Genomic DNA, 19,975 nt, shown 5'->3' with positions numbered 1-19,975 from the left:
AAGGCGTGAAATAGCCATTCAGCAGAGTGAACAGATTTAGGGGAACATATGATGATTTCCAGGCAACATCAAGGACCCCCCTGAGGCCATGATGATGACTTTGCAGGGAGACTGGTTAGTATGTCATGTGATCTTCTCCAGAGAGGTTCAGTGGCACGTTCAGCAGCATCACATAGGCATGGATCTGGTAGAGAACTGGATTTAGCCGAGGGAAGAAAGTGAGAAAGTCACAAAGATGTTGAGAGTGCATGCCAGGAAGTGAAAATAATAATGACTGATAACAGGTAATCTAGGTTACAGGGGAAGGAAATGAGAACATGAAGAGAGCGAGAGACAGTGAAAACCTGGTAGAAGCAATAGATTGTAGGATTGGTGGGTCAATGGATTATTGGACTCAGGAAAAAATAGGAGGTGGTATAGCTAGGGAGTGGAAATAATGGGATTAGGTGCAGTTATTAATGACAAACACTGGGGTAAAATCAAGGGAGACAGTAGTTGAGGAGGGTGGAAAAAGTATTGCTGGAAGGCAGGAGTTCAGGGAACAGAGATCAAAGTATGGGAAGGATCATCTATGTGGATGTTGAAATCACTAAGAATTAGGACATAACTCAGCCTTTGAGTAATGGTGATCCAGGAGCTTATTTTTTAGCCCTCCAACAATTTCAGGCTGAAAACTACTTCAGTGAGGAAAAAAAACGCTGCTAGGATATCTTAAGTCAAATCAAAATACCCTCCCCAGTTGGAGGATGGACAGCTTTCCTGAAATACTCATAGTCTGTTTCTCATTAAATGTGAAATTTTTCTTTTTTTGAGACAGGATCTCACTCTGTCACCCAGGCTGAAGTGCAGTGGCACACTCATTGCTCACTGCAGCCTCGACCTCCTGGGCTCAAGCAATCCTCCCATCTCAGCCTCCCTGGTAGCTGGGACTACAGGCACACACCACCACTCCCAGCTAATTTTTTTGTATTTTTGGCAGAGATGGGTTTTCGCCATGTTTTGCAGGCTGGTCTCAAACTTCTGGGCTCAAGTGGTTCACCTGCCTCAGCCTCCCAAAGTGTTGGGATTACAGGCACCAGCTACTGCTCCTGACACTATTGCACATTTTAAACAAAGAGGCTAGTCCATAGACCATCTGACAAACACTCCTTCATGACTCCTTTCATCTATAACTGGTAAACCTCTGATTAACCTGTATGTTGAACCTATATCTCCTATCTCTGGAATCTCTAATTTAAAAAGCACTAACAAGGTATGTCGACATTTCAAGGGAGTGTTATACAAAAAAGAAGCTGAGCCAGTGTTTGCGGCACAGAAATAATAGCAAACTTAGGGAATTTGAACACAAAAGAGAAATTCGCCCTACCTTACACACCTTGTCTTATTACCTCCTATAAGAACCTTTCTGCAGCTCAAACCCAAACCTCTGTTAGGAACAACAGGGCTAGCAAGTCCAAGTTAGGGAACAGGCCAAGAAAGAAGGAAGGAAGCTTTAATCAGAAGACAGGAACTAGCAAGAAAAACAGACAGAAAGGGAAATGGAAGGTGTCTGGCAGTTCACATTTGTCCCGAATGGTCTGAGCAGGGAAGAAAACATATTTCTTTTTTTTTTGTTCATGGCTTTACTTTCAAGTTTTATATTAGGTAAATAGAAGCTTGGTGAGCATCTCTCAGGGGTGTGTCCCTTCTCTTGTCTTCCTTATCTCGTCTACCAAGTCTCTTCCATTTCCTGTTACCACTTCTCTTTGTGTCTCTCATCTGCTTTGACTTTCTCCCGCCACCTTTCTCGTCACCTCCATTTTGCTTTCTTCCACTTTTCTGGTCCTACTTCCCTTTCACTCCTTTCCTCCATCTCTTGGGCCTGGCCATTCTGAGAGCGCATCTTGCTAGGCCAGCTCTGGCAGTGGCACGGAGGTGGTGTATGCTGAGGTGCAGTGGCGAGGACGTGGTTATGTACAGCTGGAAAGGCTCTGCTGTCACCGTGAGATGACTCTATTTTTCCTTGGTTGCAGTTTTCTCCTCCTCTCCATCCTGATAATCCCTCAGCAGCTGAATGCTGCAAAGTGGTGTTGATGAGGCTTGCATAGATTCTTCCCAGTGCGGAAGGGTGGCTCAAATAGAATTTCCTGTGAGTGTAGGAGAGAAAAGTGTTTGATAGTATATAAATTACCTAAAAAGCTCTTTTGTGGGCACACAGATACTTATGCTAATTTAAAAAAATTGTCAACTATCTATAAGAGGTATCTTATAAGAGTTGGTGGTGGCCCGGCCCAGTGGCTCACACCTGTAATCCTAGCACTTTGGGAGGCCAAGGCAGGCAGATCACCTGAGGTTGAGAGTTCTGAGGTCGAGAGTTTGAGACAAGACTGGCCAACATGGTGAAACCCTGTGTCTACTAAAAATACAAAAATTAGCTGGGCGTGGTGGTGCATGCCTGTAATTCCAGCTACTCAGGAGGCCGAGGCAGGAGGATCACTTGAACCTGGGAGGCAGAGGTTGCAGTGAGCCGAGATCATGGCACTGCACTCCAGCCTGGGTGACAGAGTGAGACTCCGTCTCAAAAAAAAAAAAAAAAAAGGGTTGGTGATTTATTAATGATATTTTACTTTAGAAAACAGAAATCACCCCTCCCTTTTAAGGAAATCTATCTCTGGTCAGACAGAGGCACGTAGGAAGTACTTCACAAATGTTTGTTAAATGAATGTGTGGATGGACGAATGGGCCTTGAGCATGAAGACAGAAGGACTGGGACCTTAGGGAGGTCTGACCCCACCCCAGCCCCCTTAGCCTACTTCCTTTTCACTCTCTGCATCCCAATCCAAGCCGTAAGAAGGCTCTTCAAGAGCTCCAGGAAAGGAAAAGAGAGGAAAGACCACATGGGGAGTCTGCAGAGGCGATCCCTTACACCTCCTATACAGCAAGAGAAAGCAGCTATAGCATCAACAGCATCTGGGGGAACTCTGGGGGCCCTGGAGGTGCCACACATCACGGTTTTGCTCAGCCCAGTTGGGAAAAGAGGGCTGAGGTCTCTGTGGCCAGCATTCCTCGACCACACCCCACAGCTTTCTGGAATCACCCTCAGGACCTCAGGATCTGACCCAGCCCTGAAGCTGAATGCCAGGGCTGCCCCACAATGGCAGGGGATTCCTCCCATTGCTGTACCTATGGGTGGGGCCAGCTGTGGCCCGGTGGAGGCTGCCAGAGTGCTGAGTAGTGAGAGGGGCTGCAGGCCGGAGGGGTTCTCTCTTTCCCACTCTCCGTACGTGAATGAAGCCCTCCAACGTAGGTCACAGGTGCAAGGGATGCTGTCTTCACGGGAAGAATCTTTCCCTAGATCAAGTAAAGAAATGCATTTGCTTGTATACTGGTTCACAGAGCACTCACAGGTTACAGCTGACATTTGGCAGGTGCTTATGATGTGCCAGGCACCATTCCAAACAATTACATGCATTCATGGTCCTTTAATCCTCACCTCTGTGAGGTCAGAGAGGGTGAATAATTTACCAACTGTCACACAAGGAGAGGCAGAGTCAGAATTCCGAGCCTGGCAGCCTGGCTCCAGAGGCCACGTTCTTACCACTATGTCACATGAACAAGGCAGCACCAGTAAAAGGAGAGACCCAATATGATTCAGATGGGTTAACTGAGTGGATTTCCCCAGGAGACTCATCTAGCTGAACTAGCAATGGCCTTGAACCCAGAGGGCCTTAAGCCAGAGCCTGTTCTTGGTGCACTTGGCCCCGGCTCTTCAAAAGATGGCCCACAGTCCAGCACCTTGGGCATTACCTGGGAGCATGTTAGAATCGCAGTCTCAAGCCCGCTAGACCCAAGAAATTAGAATCTGCCTTTTAACAAGATCTATGGGGGACTGTTTGGACATTAAAGTTTGGGAAGCACTGCAATAATAGGCCATACCACCTGCTGGTGGTGAGTGGAAAGATTCAGCCCCACAGGTGCTGTTGGGCCTCTGGTTTTCCAATTGTAAGTCTCTTTTTCATCCAAAAGTTCCAGAGGCTGGAGTGTAACAGTCTTTTTAAACTGAGAGACAACACTCCCTCGCCCAATGAGAAAAGAGGGCCTGGAGGCCACCTGGGATGGTTAATTTCAATTCAATTTCAGCCTAGGAACATGTTGGCCGTGGTAGGTCCCATGATGCCAGATACCCTGTGACCCTAAAATTCTAGCTGTTTTCTCAAGTCCCAGAAATGTTTGAAATATTCCTCACATCTGTTTTCTTCAACCCTAATGCCATGGGGTATGTCTTGAGTGTGTATGTTTATACATATATGTGTTTGAATGTATGTTTAAATGCAGAGAAATGAATCACCATCATGTCATTAGTCGCATAACGTAAGAAAACATTCTTAGGCTTGGACAAAATGTGAGGCAGCCACAGCTGTGCTCACCATTTAGAACAGGGGCTGTGAGCTGGCAGCCTCCAGGCTGAATGTGGTCTGCAGATATGTTTTGTTTGCCCACTAAGTGTTAGCCAATACTATGCTTTAATATTTTATGGGAAGGTGGTATGCCACATATGTCCAGATCTTTTGGCTTCTCTTGAAAAATCAGAATATTTGGCCTGGATTCCAGCATGGCAACAACTAATGGAAGTCTTAATTTAAGCTTTCACTTTCTCATTGCCACTATCCCCACCACTCCCTGCTGTCTTCTCAGTTTTGACACCAAGTGTCAGCTGCCAGCAGTTGTTTTACTTATAACAGAATTTAGAGAAAAGTTAACCTTTTCTTACATCCATGTCACCCAGCCCTTTATCCATTTTTTTTTTTTTTAAGTCTGAGTCTCACTCTGTCACCAGGCTGGAGTGCAGTGGTGTGATCTGGGCTCCCTGCAACCTCCACTTTCCCAGATTCAAGCGATTCTCCTGTCTCAGCCTCCCGAGTAGCTGGGACTATAGGTACGTGCCATCATGCCCAGCTAATTTTTGTATTCTTAGTAGAGATGGGGTTTCACCATGTTGGCCAGGCTGGTCTCAAACTCCTGACCTCGTGATCCGTCCACTCGGCCTCCCAAAGTGCTGGGATTACAGGCGTGAGCCACGGCGCCCTGCCCCCTTTACCCATTTATACCACCTGCAGTCCTGTGCATTTGTAATCCCTGATTTAGACGAAACTTAGCAAGGTTCCCCTGGGACCTACAGTCTTCTCTAAATTTATAAATATCTTATGATATTCTGGCTGCCTACTGAGCCAACGTGAAGGAATAATTTATTAGTGACATGGTATATGGGTATTTATTGCCTCCCATTTTGTTCTCAGCCCTCTGCTTCATGCTGTGGATAACTGAGAAGCCTGAAAACAACTTAGTATTCACTGAAGAAATATCCTTCAAACCTATAAAACAACTAGGGAATAATGAAAGAGAGGTTATGACCAAGGAAGGATTAGCCTGGCAGGAAGGTGTTGTGTGAAGGGTAGGATTTAGAAGGATAGGGAGGATTTAGAGTGAAGCATTGGGGGAAGGTAGTGGATGGGGGATGAAGGAGGCATGAGATGGCTAAGGTTTGCTGGAGCAAAAGATTTGGGCTGGAGAAGATGATTAGGCAGAGGGCTGCTATTAGAGGAAGAGTGAGTGAGCAGGTGAGATGGGCAAGATGGGGGAAGATTGTGCAGGGCCATGCATGCCAAGTTGAGTGGATTTGGCGTGAACTAGAACCTGGAAATAGGGAACTGGCTGCTTTTTCCAGAATGTGTCATGCTCCCTCATGCAGACTCTGTCTCTTCTTCCTAGAATGCCCTGCCTTACCTGTTTCAGCCAGCTCACCTGCACTCATTGTCTACGACTCAGTTCAGAAACCACGCCTCCCAGGCCAGCTTCCTGGCAGGAATGAGGGACCCCCTTCTTTGTGCTCCTTTGGCACCCTAGGCATAAGCTTTGAATGTTGCCTGGAAGGAGACGTTTTGTAATTCGGGGATTTTCCCATCTGACACCACCAAATTATAAACTTCTCGAGGGAACATGGTGTCTTTCTACATGGTGACCCTAAAGCCCATCACAGTAATTGGCACTCAGTGCATGGTTTTGAATGAATAAATGGATAAATGAACTTATGAAAGAGTGCTACAGGCTTGAGATGAGAAGGGCTGGGCTGGGGTAGGGTCTGTGGGTGTAGAAATGAAGTAAAGAATAGAAGATACATTGCAAAGAAAGAAATTGGTTAGGACTTGGTGCCAACTTGATTGTGGTGGCCAGAGAGCCTAAAGGAATTCAATCTAAATCATGGAAGGAGAATGGCAATACTGACAGCACCAGGACAACTGGGATGGGGGCTGGAGGGGATCTTATTCTCTTTTTTTTTTTTTTTTTTTTTTGAGACGGAGTCTCGCTCTGTTGCCCAGGCTGGAGTGCAGTGGCGCAGTCTCGGCTCACTGCAAGTTCCGCCTCCCGGGTTCATGCCACTCTCTTGCCTCAGCCTCTCCGAGTAGCTGGAACTACAGGCATCCGCCACCACGCCAGGCTAATTTTTTGTATTTTTTAGTAGAGACGGGGTTTCACCGTGGTCTCGATCTCCTGACCTCGTGATCCGCCCGCCTCGGCCTCTCAAAGTGCTGGGATTACAAGCGTGAGCCACCGCGCCCGGCCAGGGATCTTATTCTTATATCCAGAGTAGAAAGCTCTTTGAGGCATGGTACCCTGTGCCCTCCCTTACCTGAGCTGTTCTTGTTGGTCTCCACCTTTTTGCTTCTCCTGAAACTCGAGCCATTTCAGGATCAAGGAAATGAGAGTTGAAAGTAAAGGAAAAGAACATTAAATTTGTATTTCAGATCTTGTTCCAAAGTTCCTGATGCAAAGCTTTAGAGACAGATATAAATATGAAAAAGGCCAGCTGTGGCTATATTGGATGGGTGTGACGCATATTAAAGTTCCAGAAAAAAAAATCGGGAAGGGGGAGGTGGAATGGGGTGGGAGGTGGGGAGCAGAGCCCATGCTGCTGATTTTGCTGAGGAGGAGGGGGTGACTCCATCTGTTCAGTTCTGCATCTCAGCTATTTATTTTATTTGCTGTTAAGTTGCATGTTGTTGCCAATGTGCAAAAACTGATAATAATTGCAACCAGACTAGAACCAGCCCAAATGAGAGAAAAATCATCACTCAGGGGCTTCATTCTGGGAAACTGATGAGAAGGAGCTAAATGTCTGTACAAAGCAATTATCAAGATAGCAGTGAAGCAAAAACTAATCCCTTCCTCCCCTCGTTTCTTACATCCTTCTGATCTGCCCAGACTAGGTTGCCATAGCTCCCTGGCTCGTTTTTCCACATCTCTCCTTCCCTTCAAATTAACTGTCAGGCAACAGCTAGCATGACCTTTTCAAAATGTAAATTGGATCACGTCACTTCCCTGTTTAAAATGCTGCTAAGGCTCCCATGACACTGGAAGTCTAAATTTCTTCGCATGGCTTCCCAGGACCCACCTGGCTCACTCCTTGCCCTCTTCTACTTATTCTCTTCCACCACTACCCGCTCTTCCCCACTGGCCTTCCACCAAGCTTCTTCCTTTGCGGAAGCCTCAGCCTTGCATCTGCCCATTCCCTTAACCTGCCTGGCCCTTCTTCACCCTTTCTTCAGCTGTCTATTACCTATTTTCTCCTTCAGACCTTAGCCTCCTCTCAACTTCTAGAAATATTAAAAGCTGTCTGTGCCAGAGAGTGCCAGTAGGCCCCCAGTGACCCTTTTTACCTTCTCCCATGGGGACACAGTGCCTAATTTTGTGTTGTGTACATGGCTATGCAAAATGGGGAATGCATTTCCCAGCCTCCCTTGCAGTTGAGCGAGGTCATGTGACTGAGTGTGGCCAATGAGGTATAAACAGAAGCTGTTCTTTAAATAGTAATTTAAAAATCAGTGATTTGACCAGACGCAGTGGCTCACTCCTATAATACCAGCACTTTGGGAGGCTGAGGTGAATGGATCACATGAGGCCAGGAGTTTGAGACCAGCCTGGCCAACATGGTGAAACCCCATCTCTAATAAAAATACAGAAATTAGCCAGGCATAGTAGTGAGTGCCTATAACCCCAGCTACACTGGAGGCTAAGGCATTAGAATTACTTGAACCCGAGAGGCAGAGGTTGCAATGAGCTGAGATCATGCCATTGCACTCCAGCCTGGGCGACAGAGTGAGACTCTGTCTCAAAAAAGAAAGAAAAAGGAAGGAAGGAAGGAAGGAAGGAAGGAAGGAAGGAAGGAAGGAAGGAAAGTGATTTGATATTTTGAGATAGCCAAAAAGTAGTTTCAAAGTACCTTGCTCTATTAGAGTCCAGTGCCCCCTAGCTCAGCAATATGACATCTCATCGAGAAGTTCCTTAATTACAGAGCTCTGTATGATATATGGAGTGACAATCTCCAGGATATATTCTTTATACTGGGCAACAGATAAGTCTTTTTCTTGTGTTAATAGTTTTCTACCTCCAGCCAAGTTAGAATTAATAATACAAGTTAATACTTATTGAGACCTTACTTACAATTTGCCTCTAAATCTGCTGAGGAGCATTCTAAGTGTTTGATGCATATGAGCTCATTTGATCCTGACATCTGGATGAGGTTGGCACTATTTTCATTTCCATTTTACAGATCTGAAAACTGAGCCCCCAAGTTTCGATATGCTCAAGGGTGCAGTCAGAGCAGTGACGTGGGCCCACGTCTATGTGAGCTCTTTGCTGCTATAAGCGCTTGCCTCCTCCAAGCTGTACTGGTTTTCAGTTTATTACCAGTGCTCAGAAAGAAAGGGAATTTGTTCTGCCTCTGAACTGCTGGTCCAACTGGTTCCTGTTGTGACAAAATTCTCCTCTCTGACACCTAATTTTTCTCTCCTGGTGATATTTACTAATTTATTTCTGTTCTCCCCTTTCTATTAAACCATAAGTAACAGGCACTAGGACCCTGGATCCCACTTTATCTGGGACTGAATATTCTGTGGTACCCTCTGGTGTAAGTATGCTCAACTCCTGTCTCTTTTAAACCAACCAGTTTTATACCAAGACTTAATGCTAAGTCATCTGTACATATAGCGACATTTCCTCAGCCATGAAGAAGATAGATCTGTAGCATGGAGCTTTCAAGAACAGACTCTATATTAAGAAAACGAACACAGAAGCTCCATAAAGTCCAAGCAGAGACCTTGGGTGAGCAGGTAAGTAAATCCAATAAGTTGACAATGTTTTAAACAATGGTTTTGGTTATTTCTCTGTAGGACTAGAAACTGGATTAGAAATTAGATTTTACGTGACCGGGCACGGTGGCTCATGCCTGTAGTCCCGGCACTTTGGGAGGCCGAGACAGGTGGATTGCTTGAGGTCAGGAATTTGAGACCAGCCTGGCCAGCATGGTGAAACCCTGTCTCTACTAAAAATACAATAATTAGCTGGGCGTGGTGATGTGTGTCTGTAATCCTAGCTACTTGGGAGGCTGAGGCAGGAGAATCACATCAACCCAGGAGGCAGAGGTTGCAGTGAGCCGAGACTGTGCCACTGCACTCCAGCCTGGGCGACAGAGTGAGACTCTTGTCTCAAATAAACAAATGAACAACAACAAAAAAAGAAATTAGGTTTTACCTTTTCATCTGTATACCTAACTTATCCTCATTGTTGGAGAGCTACTTTTCATTTTTTACAGTAGTCCTCCTCTGGAGTCAAGCCAACCACGCTTGCTACGTGGAGAAGGAGAATAAGGCAAGGAGAGCTGGAGGAAGGTTTTCCTGAGTCAAGGATAAAGACTGAACGGTGACTGGGCGCGGTGGCTCATGCCTGTAATCCCAGCACTTTGGGAAGCCGAGGCGGGCAGCCCACCTGAGGTCAGGAGTTCCAGACCAGCCTGGCCAACATGGTGAAACCCCGTCTCTATTAAAAATACAAGAATTAGTTGGGGGCATGGTCTCAAATTCCTGACCTCAAGCAATCCACCTGCCTTGGCCTCCCAAAGTGCTGGGAATACAGGCGTGAGCCACTATGCCTGGTCAGGTAAAACCCTGTGCTCATTAACCAAGATATTTGGTTTCTGGATCTCACAGCCCAGACCATCTGGGTTGCAGGAAGGAATGTCAGAGGCTGGCCTGATTTAAGTCATGTACCTCAACTGGTTCTGCTGGTGTAAGTCGGCAAAAATCTGAGATAGGACTTCACTCTCCCCCTTGGTCATTAGTTGAATGAGGCTCTCGCTGGGCTGGGAGGCTTGGAGTTTCTTCTGTACTAACTATATGAAGAAAAAAAGCAGAACCAGGTGGTTAAGGCCTTGGGGTCTTCACATTTTCCTAATATCATGGTCCAGACTCTAAAGTGTTGGAACTCAAAATTTTCCAAAGTGCAGCCATACCAGCTGCTCACAGAGGCAATTCTGAGGCCATATTTTTTGGTTTACACTCCTCATATTGATAAAAATGTCCTTTTGTGCCTTAAGGGTAATATCTTCATTACATACTTTTAACACAACTTAACAGATACTTATTCCTATTAATATACCTTAATATAATGTATGAGTAGCCTATTAATATAAGCTTTAATAAAGTTTATGCTGTTTGGTTTTATACTTAAATGTAGGGGAATCATATATTTGTTATAGAAATTTAATTAGTGGAGTTTTTTTTTGAGGCAGAGTCTCACTCTTATGGCCAGGCTGGAGTGCAGTGGTGCAATCTCGGCTCACTGAGACCTCTGCCTCCTGGGTTCACTGAGACCTCTGCCTCAGCCTCCCAAGTAGCTGGGACTACAGGTGTCTGCCACCAACCCTGGCTAATTTTTGTATTTTTAGTAGAGACAGGGTTTCACCATATTGGCCAGGCTGGTCTCGATCTCCTGACCTCGTGATCTGCCCACCTTGGCCTCCCAAAGTGCTGGGATTATAAGCGTGAGCCACTGCGCCCGGCCTAGTTAGTATTTTAAAACTTTATTTCTCTAAGAAATATCCTATAGTGTGCTGCTTTTTACATAGGGGCAAAATTAATTTCTTTCCTGCTGCCTGTGATACTCAAAAGTGCTCCAGTTGTGCATGCTGTCCATGTCCATAGTCACTCATTCATTCCATATTTATTGAACGCCAACTAGGTGCCAGGTACTAGAGATACAGCAGTAAAGAAGACAGACAAAAACCCCTGCCTTCATGGAGTTTCTGTTGTAGCTGAAGTCAGACTTACATTCATCATGTTCTGGTACAAAAATGCCCAGGTATCTTCACTGGTAAATTCTATCAAATATTTGAAGAAGAAGTAATAGCAATGCTTCATGAATTCTTTCAGAAAATAGAGGAGGGAATACTTTCCAACTTCTTCAATGAGGATAATATTAACTTGATACCAAAGCTAGAGGATCACAAACATATCACAAGAAAATTACAGACCGATATCTCTCATGAGCATAGATGCAAAATTCCTTAACATAATGTGAGCAAACTGAATCTAGTAACATATAAAAAAGAAGTATATACACCTTGACCAGGCAGATTTTATTGCAGGAACACAAAGTTGGTTTAACATTAAAAAAATCAATTCATATAATATACTATATTAACAGAATGAAGGACAAACCACATAATCATCTTAATAGATGCAAAGAAAGCATTTAACAAAATCTAATACCCATTCATGATGAAAAAAGAAAAGAAAGAAAACCCTTTCAATAAACTAGGAAGAAAGGGAATTTCCTCAACCAGATTAAGGGCATCTACAAATATTCATAATAAGCATCATACTTAATAGCAAAAAAAGTATGCTTTTTCCTAAGATCAGGAACAAGACAAGTCTGCTTTTGCCTCTTCTATTAAACATGTACTGGAGGTTCTAGCTAATGCAATAGAGCAATAAACAAATCTAGATTGGAAATGAAGATGTGAAACTGTCCTTATTGCAGATGGCATGAGTGTGTGTGTGTGTGTGTGTATGTGTGTGTGTGGTGTGTGTATGTAGAAAATCCCAAGGAATCCGTAAAACTGCTATAATGTATAATGAGGTTAATAGTAAAAAACCAATTGTATTTCTAATACCATCAATGAATGACCCAAAAATGAAATTAAGAAAACACAAACACAGTTCTGGTCACAACAGCATCAACAACAATAAGTTACTTAGGAAAACATTTAATAAAATAAGTGCAGAACTTTCAGAATTTGTCTACTAAAAACTACAAAATAGGCCGAGCACGTGGCTCACACCTGTTATCCCAGCACTTTGGGAGGCTGAGGCAGGAGAATTGCTTGAGCCCAGGAGTTTAAGACCAACCTGGGCAACACAGCAAGACCTCATCTCTATCAAAAACAAAACAAAAGCTACAAAACATTGCTAAGAGAAACTAAAGTATTGAAATAAATGAAAAGACATTCCATATTCAGATATTGGAAGACACAATATTATCAGATGGCACTTCTCCCCAAAGTAATGTATAAATTCAACATGTGCTTATCAAAATTCTAACTGGTTTTTTTTCTGTGGAAATTAACAAACTGATTCTAAAATTTATATGAAAATGCAACAGATCTAGAATAGCCAACAGAGTTTGAAAAAGAACAAAATTAGAAGACTTATATCACCCATTTTCAAACTTAATGTAAAGCTACATTAACCAAGACATTGTTGTATTGACACAAGAATAGGCAAATAAGTCAACAGAATGGAACTGAGAATTCAGAAATAAATTCCTATATTGATAGTAAATTGATTTTTGATGAAGGTGCTAAGACAATTCAATGTGGGAAGGAATAGTCTTTCCAACAAATGGTGCTAGGCTAATTACATATCCACATACACAAAAAAAGTACTTACATCATTACTTCATTCCATACATAAATATTAACTCAAAAGGGATCATAGACCTAAATGTAAGAGCTGAATCTATAAAACTCCTAGAATAAAACATAGGATAAAATCTTTGTGACTTTGGAATGAACAAAGAGTTCTTAGATATGCATAAAAAACCTGATTCATAAAAGAAAAAGTTTCATGCCTGTAATCCCAGCACTTTAGAAGGCTGAGGCGGGCGGATCACTTGAGGTCAGGAGTTTGAGACCAGCCTTGCCAACATGATGAAACCCTGTCTCTACCAAAAACTACAAAAATTAATTGAGTGTGGTGGTGGATACTTGTAATCCTAGCTACTTGGGAGGCTGAGGTGGGAGAATCACTTGAACCCAGGAGGTGGAGGTTGCAATGAGCTAAGATTGTGCCATTGCACTCCAGCCTGGGCAACAGAGCAAGACTGTTTCAAAAAAAAAAAAGGAAAAAGTTGATAATTGCACTTTATCAAAATTAAAAACTTTTGCTCCTCAAAAACATCATTAAGAAAATGAAAGGCAATTCTTAGACTGAGGGAAAATATTTTCAAATCATGCATCTGATGAGGAACTTGTATCCAGAATATACAAAGAATTCTTACAATGCAATAGGAAGAAAAAACCCAATTGAAAAAATGGTCAATGCCGGGCACAGTGCCTCACGCCTGTAAGCCCAGCACTTTGGTGGGCCGAGGTGGGTGGATCACCTGAGGTCAGGAGTTCCAGACCAGCCTGGCTAACATGGCGAAACCCCGTCTCTACTAAAAATACAAAAATTGGCCGGGCGTGGTGGGGTGTGCCTGTGATGCCAGCTACTTGGGAGGCTGAGGCAGGAGAATCACTTGAGCCTAGGAGGCAGAGGTTGCAGTGAGCCAAGATCGCACCACTGCACTCCAGCCTGGGCAACAGAGTGAGACTCCATCTCAAAAAAAAAAAAATGCAAAACAAAACAAAAAAACGACAAATACTCTGTGACTCTGCCCTGGAGTTGGCCCCATGCTACAATGTGGATGAACCTGAAAAATGTTATGCTAAGTGAAAGAAGCCAGACACAAAAGACTATATGTTGTAAGATTCCATTTACATGAAATGCCTAAGATGAATGTGTATAGACTAAAAACAGATAATGGTTGCCTAGAGCTGAGAGTAAGAACAGGGAATGACTGCAAATGGGCAAGGGGAAATTTTTTAGGGTAATGGAAATGTTCTGAAACTGGATTGTGGTGATGGTTACACGACTCTATACAATCTACTGAAAGTGTTGAAACTGTGGTTTCAACATAATCCACAATAAAATCCACAATGACGGATTTTATAAAACAATAAACAATTTATATAGAATTGTTTATATAAAATATATATAAAACAAAACAATTATAAAACAATAAAATCCACAATGGTGGATTTTATGGTTCTAAATGATATTCAGTAAAGCTGTTTAGAAAAGGCCTCACGCTGAGATCACCTTCAAAGGGCACTCACATACCAGCTGGGTTAAGCTCTACCTCACTGCTTTGGCCTTGGCTGCAGGCTGGCAATGGTGCTCGCTTACCTTCAAATCTCCTGAGAGGCTGCAGCAGTTCTTGGGTACCAGGCAGTGAGTGACAAGAATCCTAGGGTCTTTGGTGGTGATGGACAGCCCCTTTTGCAGAATTTGAACCAGTCGGATCCAGAAGTGGAAGACAGTCTCAGGATGGTCAGGGTGGAGCTTTAGGTAATAAATCTTCTCAGTGACTGTCCTCAACTGCAGGATGCGTTGATGGTGGTCACATACCTGGAGCTCCACCAACTTCAATGGGAGAATCCTGAAGCCACCAGGGAAGACACACATTGACAACCCTATTGCATCCGATCTGACCCTGTCTCATTAAAATGAGGAAGGTCTCCTTTAGGACTAAGGCTTTTGGAGATAGAAAAGAGGTGCTTTAGCACAGTGCTGCTCAATTGTTGGGGAGACCAAATACACCTGCTGAGCTTGTTTAAAATGCAGACACCTGAAGACACCACTGAAGATTCAGATTCAGTAAGAATTGGGTGTGGCCCTGGAATTTGCATTGTAACTTCCACCTACCCTGCCATGATTCTCGTGTGCCCTAGATCCTATTTGAGAGAGACAGCCTAGGAGGTTAGGTGGCTAGAGTCATAGGATTTTGTAATTTCTTTCTGTTTTTCTTTTCTTTTCTTTCTTTTTTTTTCTGAGGCAGAGTTTTGCTCTTGTTGCCCAGGCTGGAGTGCAATGGCACGATCTTGGCTCACTGCAACCTCCGCCTCCCGGGTTCAAGCGATTCTCCTGCCTCAGCCTCCTCAGTAGCTGGGATTACAGGCATGTGCCACCAGGCCCGTCTAATTTTTTATTTTTAGTAGAGACGAGGTTTCATCATGTTGGTCAGGCTGGTCTCGGACTCCTGACCTTAGGTGATCCACCTGCCTCTGCCTCCCAAAGTGCTGGGATTACAGGCATGAGCCACCGCGCCCAGCCGAAATTTCTTTCTTGAAAGCACCAAAGGAGCTTGCCCCACTGTCTGGCTTGTGCATTTACTGAGTTTAATGCCACAGTTAGTCTTCCCAAGGGAGTTAAAGTTCAAGGATCTGGCTTTGGATCTAATATTAGTCAGCTGGGACTGGGTGGTACTTGCTCCAGGTACACCAAGAACATCATGGAGAGGTGTGTCACCGAGGTAGCATGGAGAAATGAAGGGTTTTCTTGGGCTTTTGGGAATTTCTAGAGATTCTTGAGATATCCTACAGATTTTTTTTTTTTTTTTTTTTTTTGAGATGGAGTCTCACTTTCGCCCAGGCTGGAGTGCAGTGGCGCGATCTCGGCTCACTGCAAGCTTTGCCTCCCGGGTTCACGCCATTCTCCTGCCTCAGCCTCCCGAGGCCCCAAAATTTAAAAAGGCTACTTCGTCCCAGACAAGCATGATGTCACTATTTGCTACAGCTCTAAGTGAGACTTAGTCCCATTTATTTTACTGGTTAAAAAAAAACTGGCCGGGCACAGTGGCTCACACCCGTAATCCCAGCACTTTGGGAGGCTGAGGAGGGTGGGTCACCTGAGGTCAGGAGTTCAAGACCAGCCTGGCCAACATGGTGAAACCCTGTCTCTATTAAAAATACAAAAATTATCCAGGTGTGGTGGCAGGCGCCTATCATCCCAGCTACTCGGGAGGCTGAGGCAGGAGAATCACTTGAACCTGGGAGGCGGAGATTGCAGTGAGCCAAGATCCCGCCATTGCACTCCAGCCTGGGCGACAGTCTTTTTTTGAGACTCAGTCTGAAAAAATAAAAAAGAAAGAACAAGAAAAAGAAAACTGAGGAGCAACAAATAACTTGTGATTTTAAAAACTGAGTCCAGTTAGTTGCATACCAAGAACTAGAAATAATCTCCTTTCCCCAACCAGTGCTCCATCTGTCAGACTCACTGCCTCCTTGCCCTTGGGCCCAATGCTGAGAGATTTCCTATGAATTCAGTGGCATCCGTGCAGCGAGAAAGAAAGTGGGCGGGTAGACTGGCCCCTCACTCCTGTCCACATGACATCTCCCTTTGTCCCACTTGGCCTCTGTCCTTCCAGTGCACCACCTGTCTTAGGATGTCTAAAAAATCAATTGTCTAAAAAAATCAATGTCACTGCTGATGACATCTCTATCTTCTCCTTGAGTTTAGTAGTCAAGCAACCTCCACTTTGCATCCACCCCTCACCCCTCTTGTCCTCCATTCTCATCTGCGTTGCTCACCTCTTCAGGAAGATGTTGGGGGCTGTGGATGGTCTGTTCCATGTCTGGTTCTGCCCCTGGTGCCATTTGACACTGGCCATGAGTAGGATGTTGGGGAGGGGCAGGCAGGGCACCGAGGAGGTCACCCCCAGGGCCATGGTGTTGGAGGCTTTGTAGATGTCTCTCCAATTCCTGCCCCTTTTGACCTGCAACACAGCCCCCAGGCACAACCTGAGCATTTGGCAAAAGCCGCAGTCTGTTTCAGCCCAGGGTTTCTCAATCTCGACACTATTAATGTTTTGGGTTGGATATTCTTTGTTGAGGGCAGGATACTGCCCTGCACACTAGAGAATACTTAGTAGCATCCTTGACCTCTACCTACTAGTTCTAGTAGCACTACCAGCCAAATCACAACAACAAAAAATGTCCCCAGACATTGTCAAATATTCCCTGGCAGTTGGGGCCAAAAATCAATTCTTGTAGATAACCACTGTATTGGTTAAACAACTACTAGTATTTAAACAATATTTCAACCACCCATAGTTAACAATTGCCAGCAAGAATTACAACCCAGGAGTTCCCTGCCATCTGTCATTTCTGCCAATCCTCCCCGGACTGTTTCCTGGCCTTCTTTGAAAAATGTATCCTCTTGGTCCTTCCCCGAGGGGCCCTATTATGTCCTGCACCTTCACTGAACAGGAAGATCCTCTCTAACTCCAAAGTGGTGTTTATTCTCGCTTCCATCCAACAAGAGGAGAGCCCAGGCAAGGAGACAAATGTGCGCCGAGTGCTTGTTAGACAAGGTACTTTGCTTGCTGTATTTGCATTTCATCCTCAGGTCAGTTCAACCCTTTTACAATCAAGGGGCCAGATTCAGGCTGCACAGGTTACTTGCACAGTCACCTCCCAGGGAGAAGGCAGAGGACTGGAATCTGAGCCCAGCTGTCTCTGGGACCCCAGGTGCTGTTCTTTCTCCAATCCGCAATATTGTTCTCAAGAAGCATCTCTTTTCGCTGCCTCTTTGTTCATCTACTTCAGGTGACAGCCTGGGGGCTGAAGTAAACTAGGGGATTAGAATACCAAATTCTCCACTCAGAGCAGAGGACCCCTGACCTTTCTCCCTGGGTGACAGCTGTCTGTAGGAGAAGCCCTGTCTGGGGCTCAGAAAAGCCCAGGTCAATGAGGGTGGCCTTGCATTCCAGGTCCACTAGCTTCTCCTTGCCTCAATTCTCACTCCGCCCCAGTTTCAGGGATGGACTCTCTCAGTCATATCTTGGGAACAGGTTTAGAGGAATCAAAAAGTGCTATTCTGCGCCACCCAAGTGTACCTGGACGAAGTTGCTTTCAAACACCACGGAGTCAGGAAACAGGTTGAATTCTGGAGAATGAACCACCTGGCAGAGCAGTCCCTCCTCCACACCTAGGCCCACTCCAGGGTTCGGCTCTCCATCCACAGGCAAGAGGCCCCTGAATTCTTCCCAGGCATTCAGGGAAGGGAAGGTTGGATAGGATCTTGTGACTTTCACTGTCTTCTTTGAATTCCTCCAAGTCTTTCTATGTGGAAATGATGACAACATTTCTACACATGCTCAGGGGCCTGCTGCACATTTGTCCTGGGATCTCTCTCTCCCCTCCTGGCCTTGGGCAGCTGGCCAAGCCCTGGGACCGCCAGTCAGCTCACAATGATGAATGGATGACATCATGAAAAACCAGGAGGACTTGCAGGAAGGGGAAGTGCAGAGGAGCCTCCCTTTTCCTCCAGAGAGCTTGTGTGCCTTATCCTTGCCTTGACATTACCCAGCCCTTTTTGGAACCCCAGGACATAGTCCTCCCAGAACTTGCTGAAAAAGCAGTGAGCCAGGCAGAAAGCAACCAATGAGGGCTGTTAGGAAGCTCCTTCCACTGCTAAGAGGAAAATGCCCTTTCTGCCTTTCAAGCCTTCCTTACTCTGAATGCAACCTATCTCACACAACTTTAAAAGCTGCATGTCCATTGAAAACCCTGTCTTCCCAAGCTTTGCAGCATGTGGGCCCCCAACACCCTGGTGGATCTGCAGGTTATGGTAGCAGTTGCAGGGCAGTTGGTGCCTGCTCTGTGTTCTGCCGCAGCAGGCTGGTTACTTCTGCAGGACTTATTTCCCTTAGGAGGTCAAACTGAAGAAGCAGGAGAAGTAATTAGTTTCTTATCCAGAGGCTGGCTTTGTCAGGGCGCTGGCTGGGAGGAATAGAACACCGATGAGCAGCTCTGCTAGGTCCCAAGCTGTTCCCCCTCTTGGAGAGTGACAGCGTCCCTCACCCCTGAACCAGAGGAGGAAAGAGCCCAAATCATGGGCTGCTAGGTCAGGGAGAAAGAATCAAGCAGGCTGACCACTATTCAAGGCCATTCCTGGGAGAAACTGTTTTCTAATCTGGACCAAATTCTGAATTTTTTTTTTTTTTTTTTTTGAGATGGAATCTCACTCTTGTTGCTCAGGCTGGAGTGCAATGGTGTGATCTCGGCTCACCGCAACCTCTGCCTCCCGAGTTCAAGCGATTCTCCTGCCTCGGCCTCCCGAGTAGCTGGGATTACAGGCATGTGCCATCATGCCTGGCTAATTTTTTGTATTTTTAGTAGAGACAGGGTTTCTCCATGTTGGTCAGGCTGGTCTCGAACTCCTGACCTCAGGTGATTCGCCCACCTCGGCCTCCCAAAGTGCTGGGATTACAGGCATGAACCACTGTGTCTGCCTCAAATTCTGAACTTATTACATAATGAATTAACCATCAAGGTCAAATGTAACACATATAGACAAAGAGTTTGACAACCATTACACACAAAGGAGAAGCATGGAGGCTGACTTTTGTATTTCATTATAAAGTCGAGGAGAAGCCTAAAGGGCCTGGAGGCTCTCCCCATCCAATTCCATCAGTCCTTCCCTCTGGTCGTTCAGATCACACCCCTGCTCCAGCACCTGTTACAGCTCCTGGCTCAGTAAACCAACTTCCAACCTCACTTTTCTCATTATCTTTTGTTTACCAGGTAGGAAAAGCGTCTTCATGGTCACATTCTCTAATGATTAGATCAGAGACCACGTCCTTTTGTTTGCATTTCCCTGGAAATAACCTAGAAAGGGAACACACAGCACAAAAGCATAGTAATTAATAAATCGATACGTTGCTGTTCACAGTTAAAGCTTAACCACAACAATAAAGCTCATTGGTTTAGATATACAGTTGAAGTATACTTGGCCACTGAGACATCCAAGAGTCAGTTGGGGAGATGACTTCTTCTCTTTTCCATACAAGTCTGTTAAGCCCACTTCTATGGTGTTCAACCCTCAGAGGGAGAAGTCTTGGGTGCCCAGTCTAGAAAGCTGATTGTGAGCAAATTATTTTTTAGCTCTAAACAAGATGCTAAGCAGTTGTGTAAATGGTGCTTTAAGGTGGCTCACACTTGTAATTCTAGTGTTTCGGGAAGCCTAGGCTCCTGGGAGGATCACTCTAGGATAGGAGT

At 45.0% G+C, this 19,975-nt stretch overlaps 1 protein-coding gene across 3 annotated transcripts; it reads right to left on the bottom strand.

Annotated features, from left to right (window-relative positions):
• Nucleotides 1-1,478: 1,478 nt before the first annotated feature.
• On the bottom strand, nt 1,479-18,113 carry FAM71F1 (family with sequence similarity 71 member F1). 3 transcript variants are annotated; one of them, XR_004032991.1, is made up of 8 exons: nt 17,812-18,111; nt 16,505-16,689; nt 14,322-14,574; nt 10,083-10,204; nt 8,479-8,782; nt 6,668-6,705; nt 3,163-3,330; nt 1,479-2,126 (listed from the first exon to the last, which is right to left on the bottom strand). XR_004032991.1 is itself a non-coding variant. In XM_030825783.1 (7 exons), exons 1-7 carry the CDS (start codon nt 18,058-18,060, stop codon nt 2,113-2,115), a joined length of 1,029 nt encoding a protein of 342 aa, XP_030681643.1. In that variant the 5' UTR covers nt 18,061-18,111; the 3' UTR covers nt 1,603-2,112. The 3 variants fall into 3 exon arrangements, 2 of the variants coding, with proteins under 2 accessions (XP_030681643.1, XP_030681642.1); XM_030825783.1 differs by lacking the exon at nt 8,479-8,782 and having other exon boundaries at nt 1,603-2,126; XM_030825782.1 differs by lacking the exon at nt 8,479-8,782 and having other exon boundaries at nt 1,614-2,126; nt 6,668-6,711; nt 17,812-18,113.
• Nucleotides 18,114-19,975: the final 1,862 nt, after the last annotated feature.

The sequence above is a fragment of the Nomascus leucogenys genome, chromosome 13, assembly GCF_006542625.1.
Source record: "Nomascus leucogenys isolate Asia chromosome 13, Asia_NLE_v1, whole genome shotgun sequence".
In the NCBI taxonomy this organism is placed as follows: Eukaryota; Metazoa; Chordata; class Mammalia; order Primates; family Hylobatidae; genus Nomascus; species Nomascus leucogenys.
This window is presented reverse-complemented; position numbering and strand designations above follow the sequence as displayed.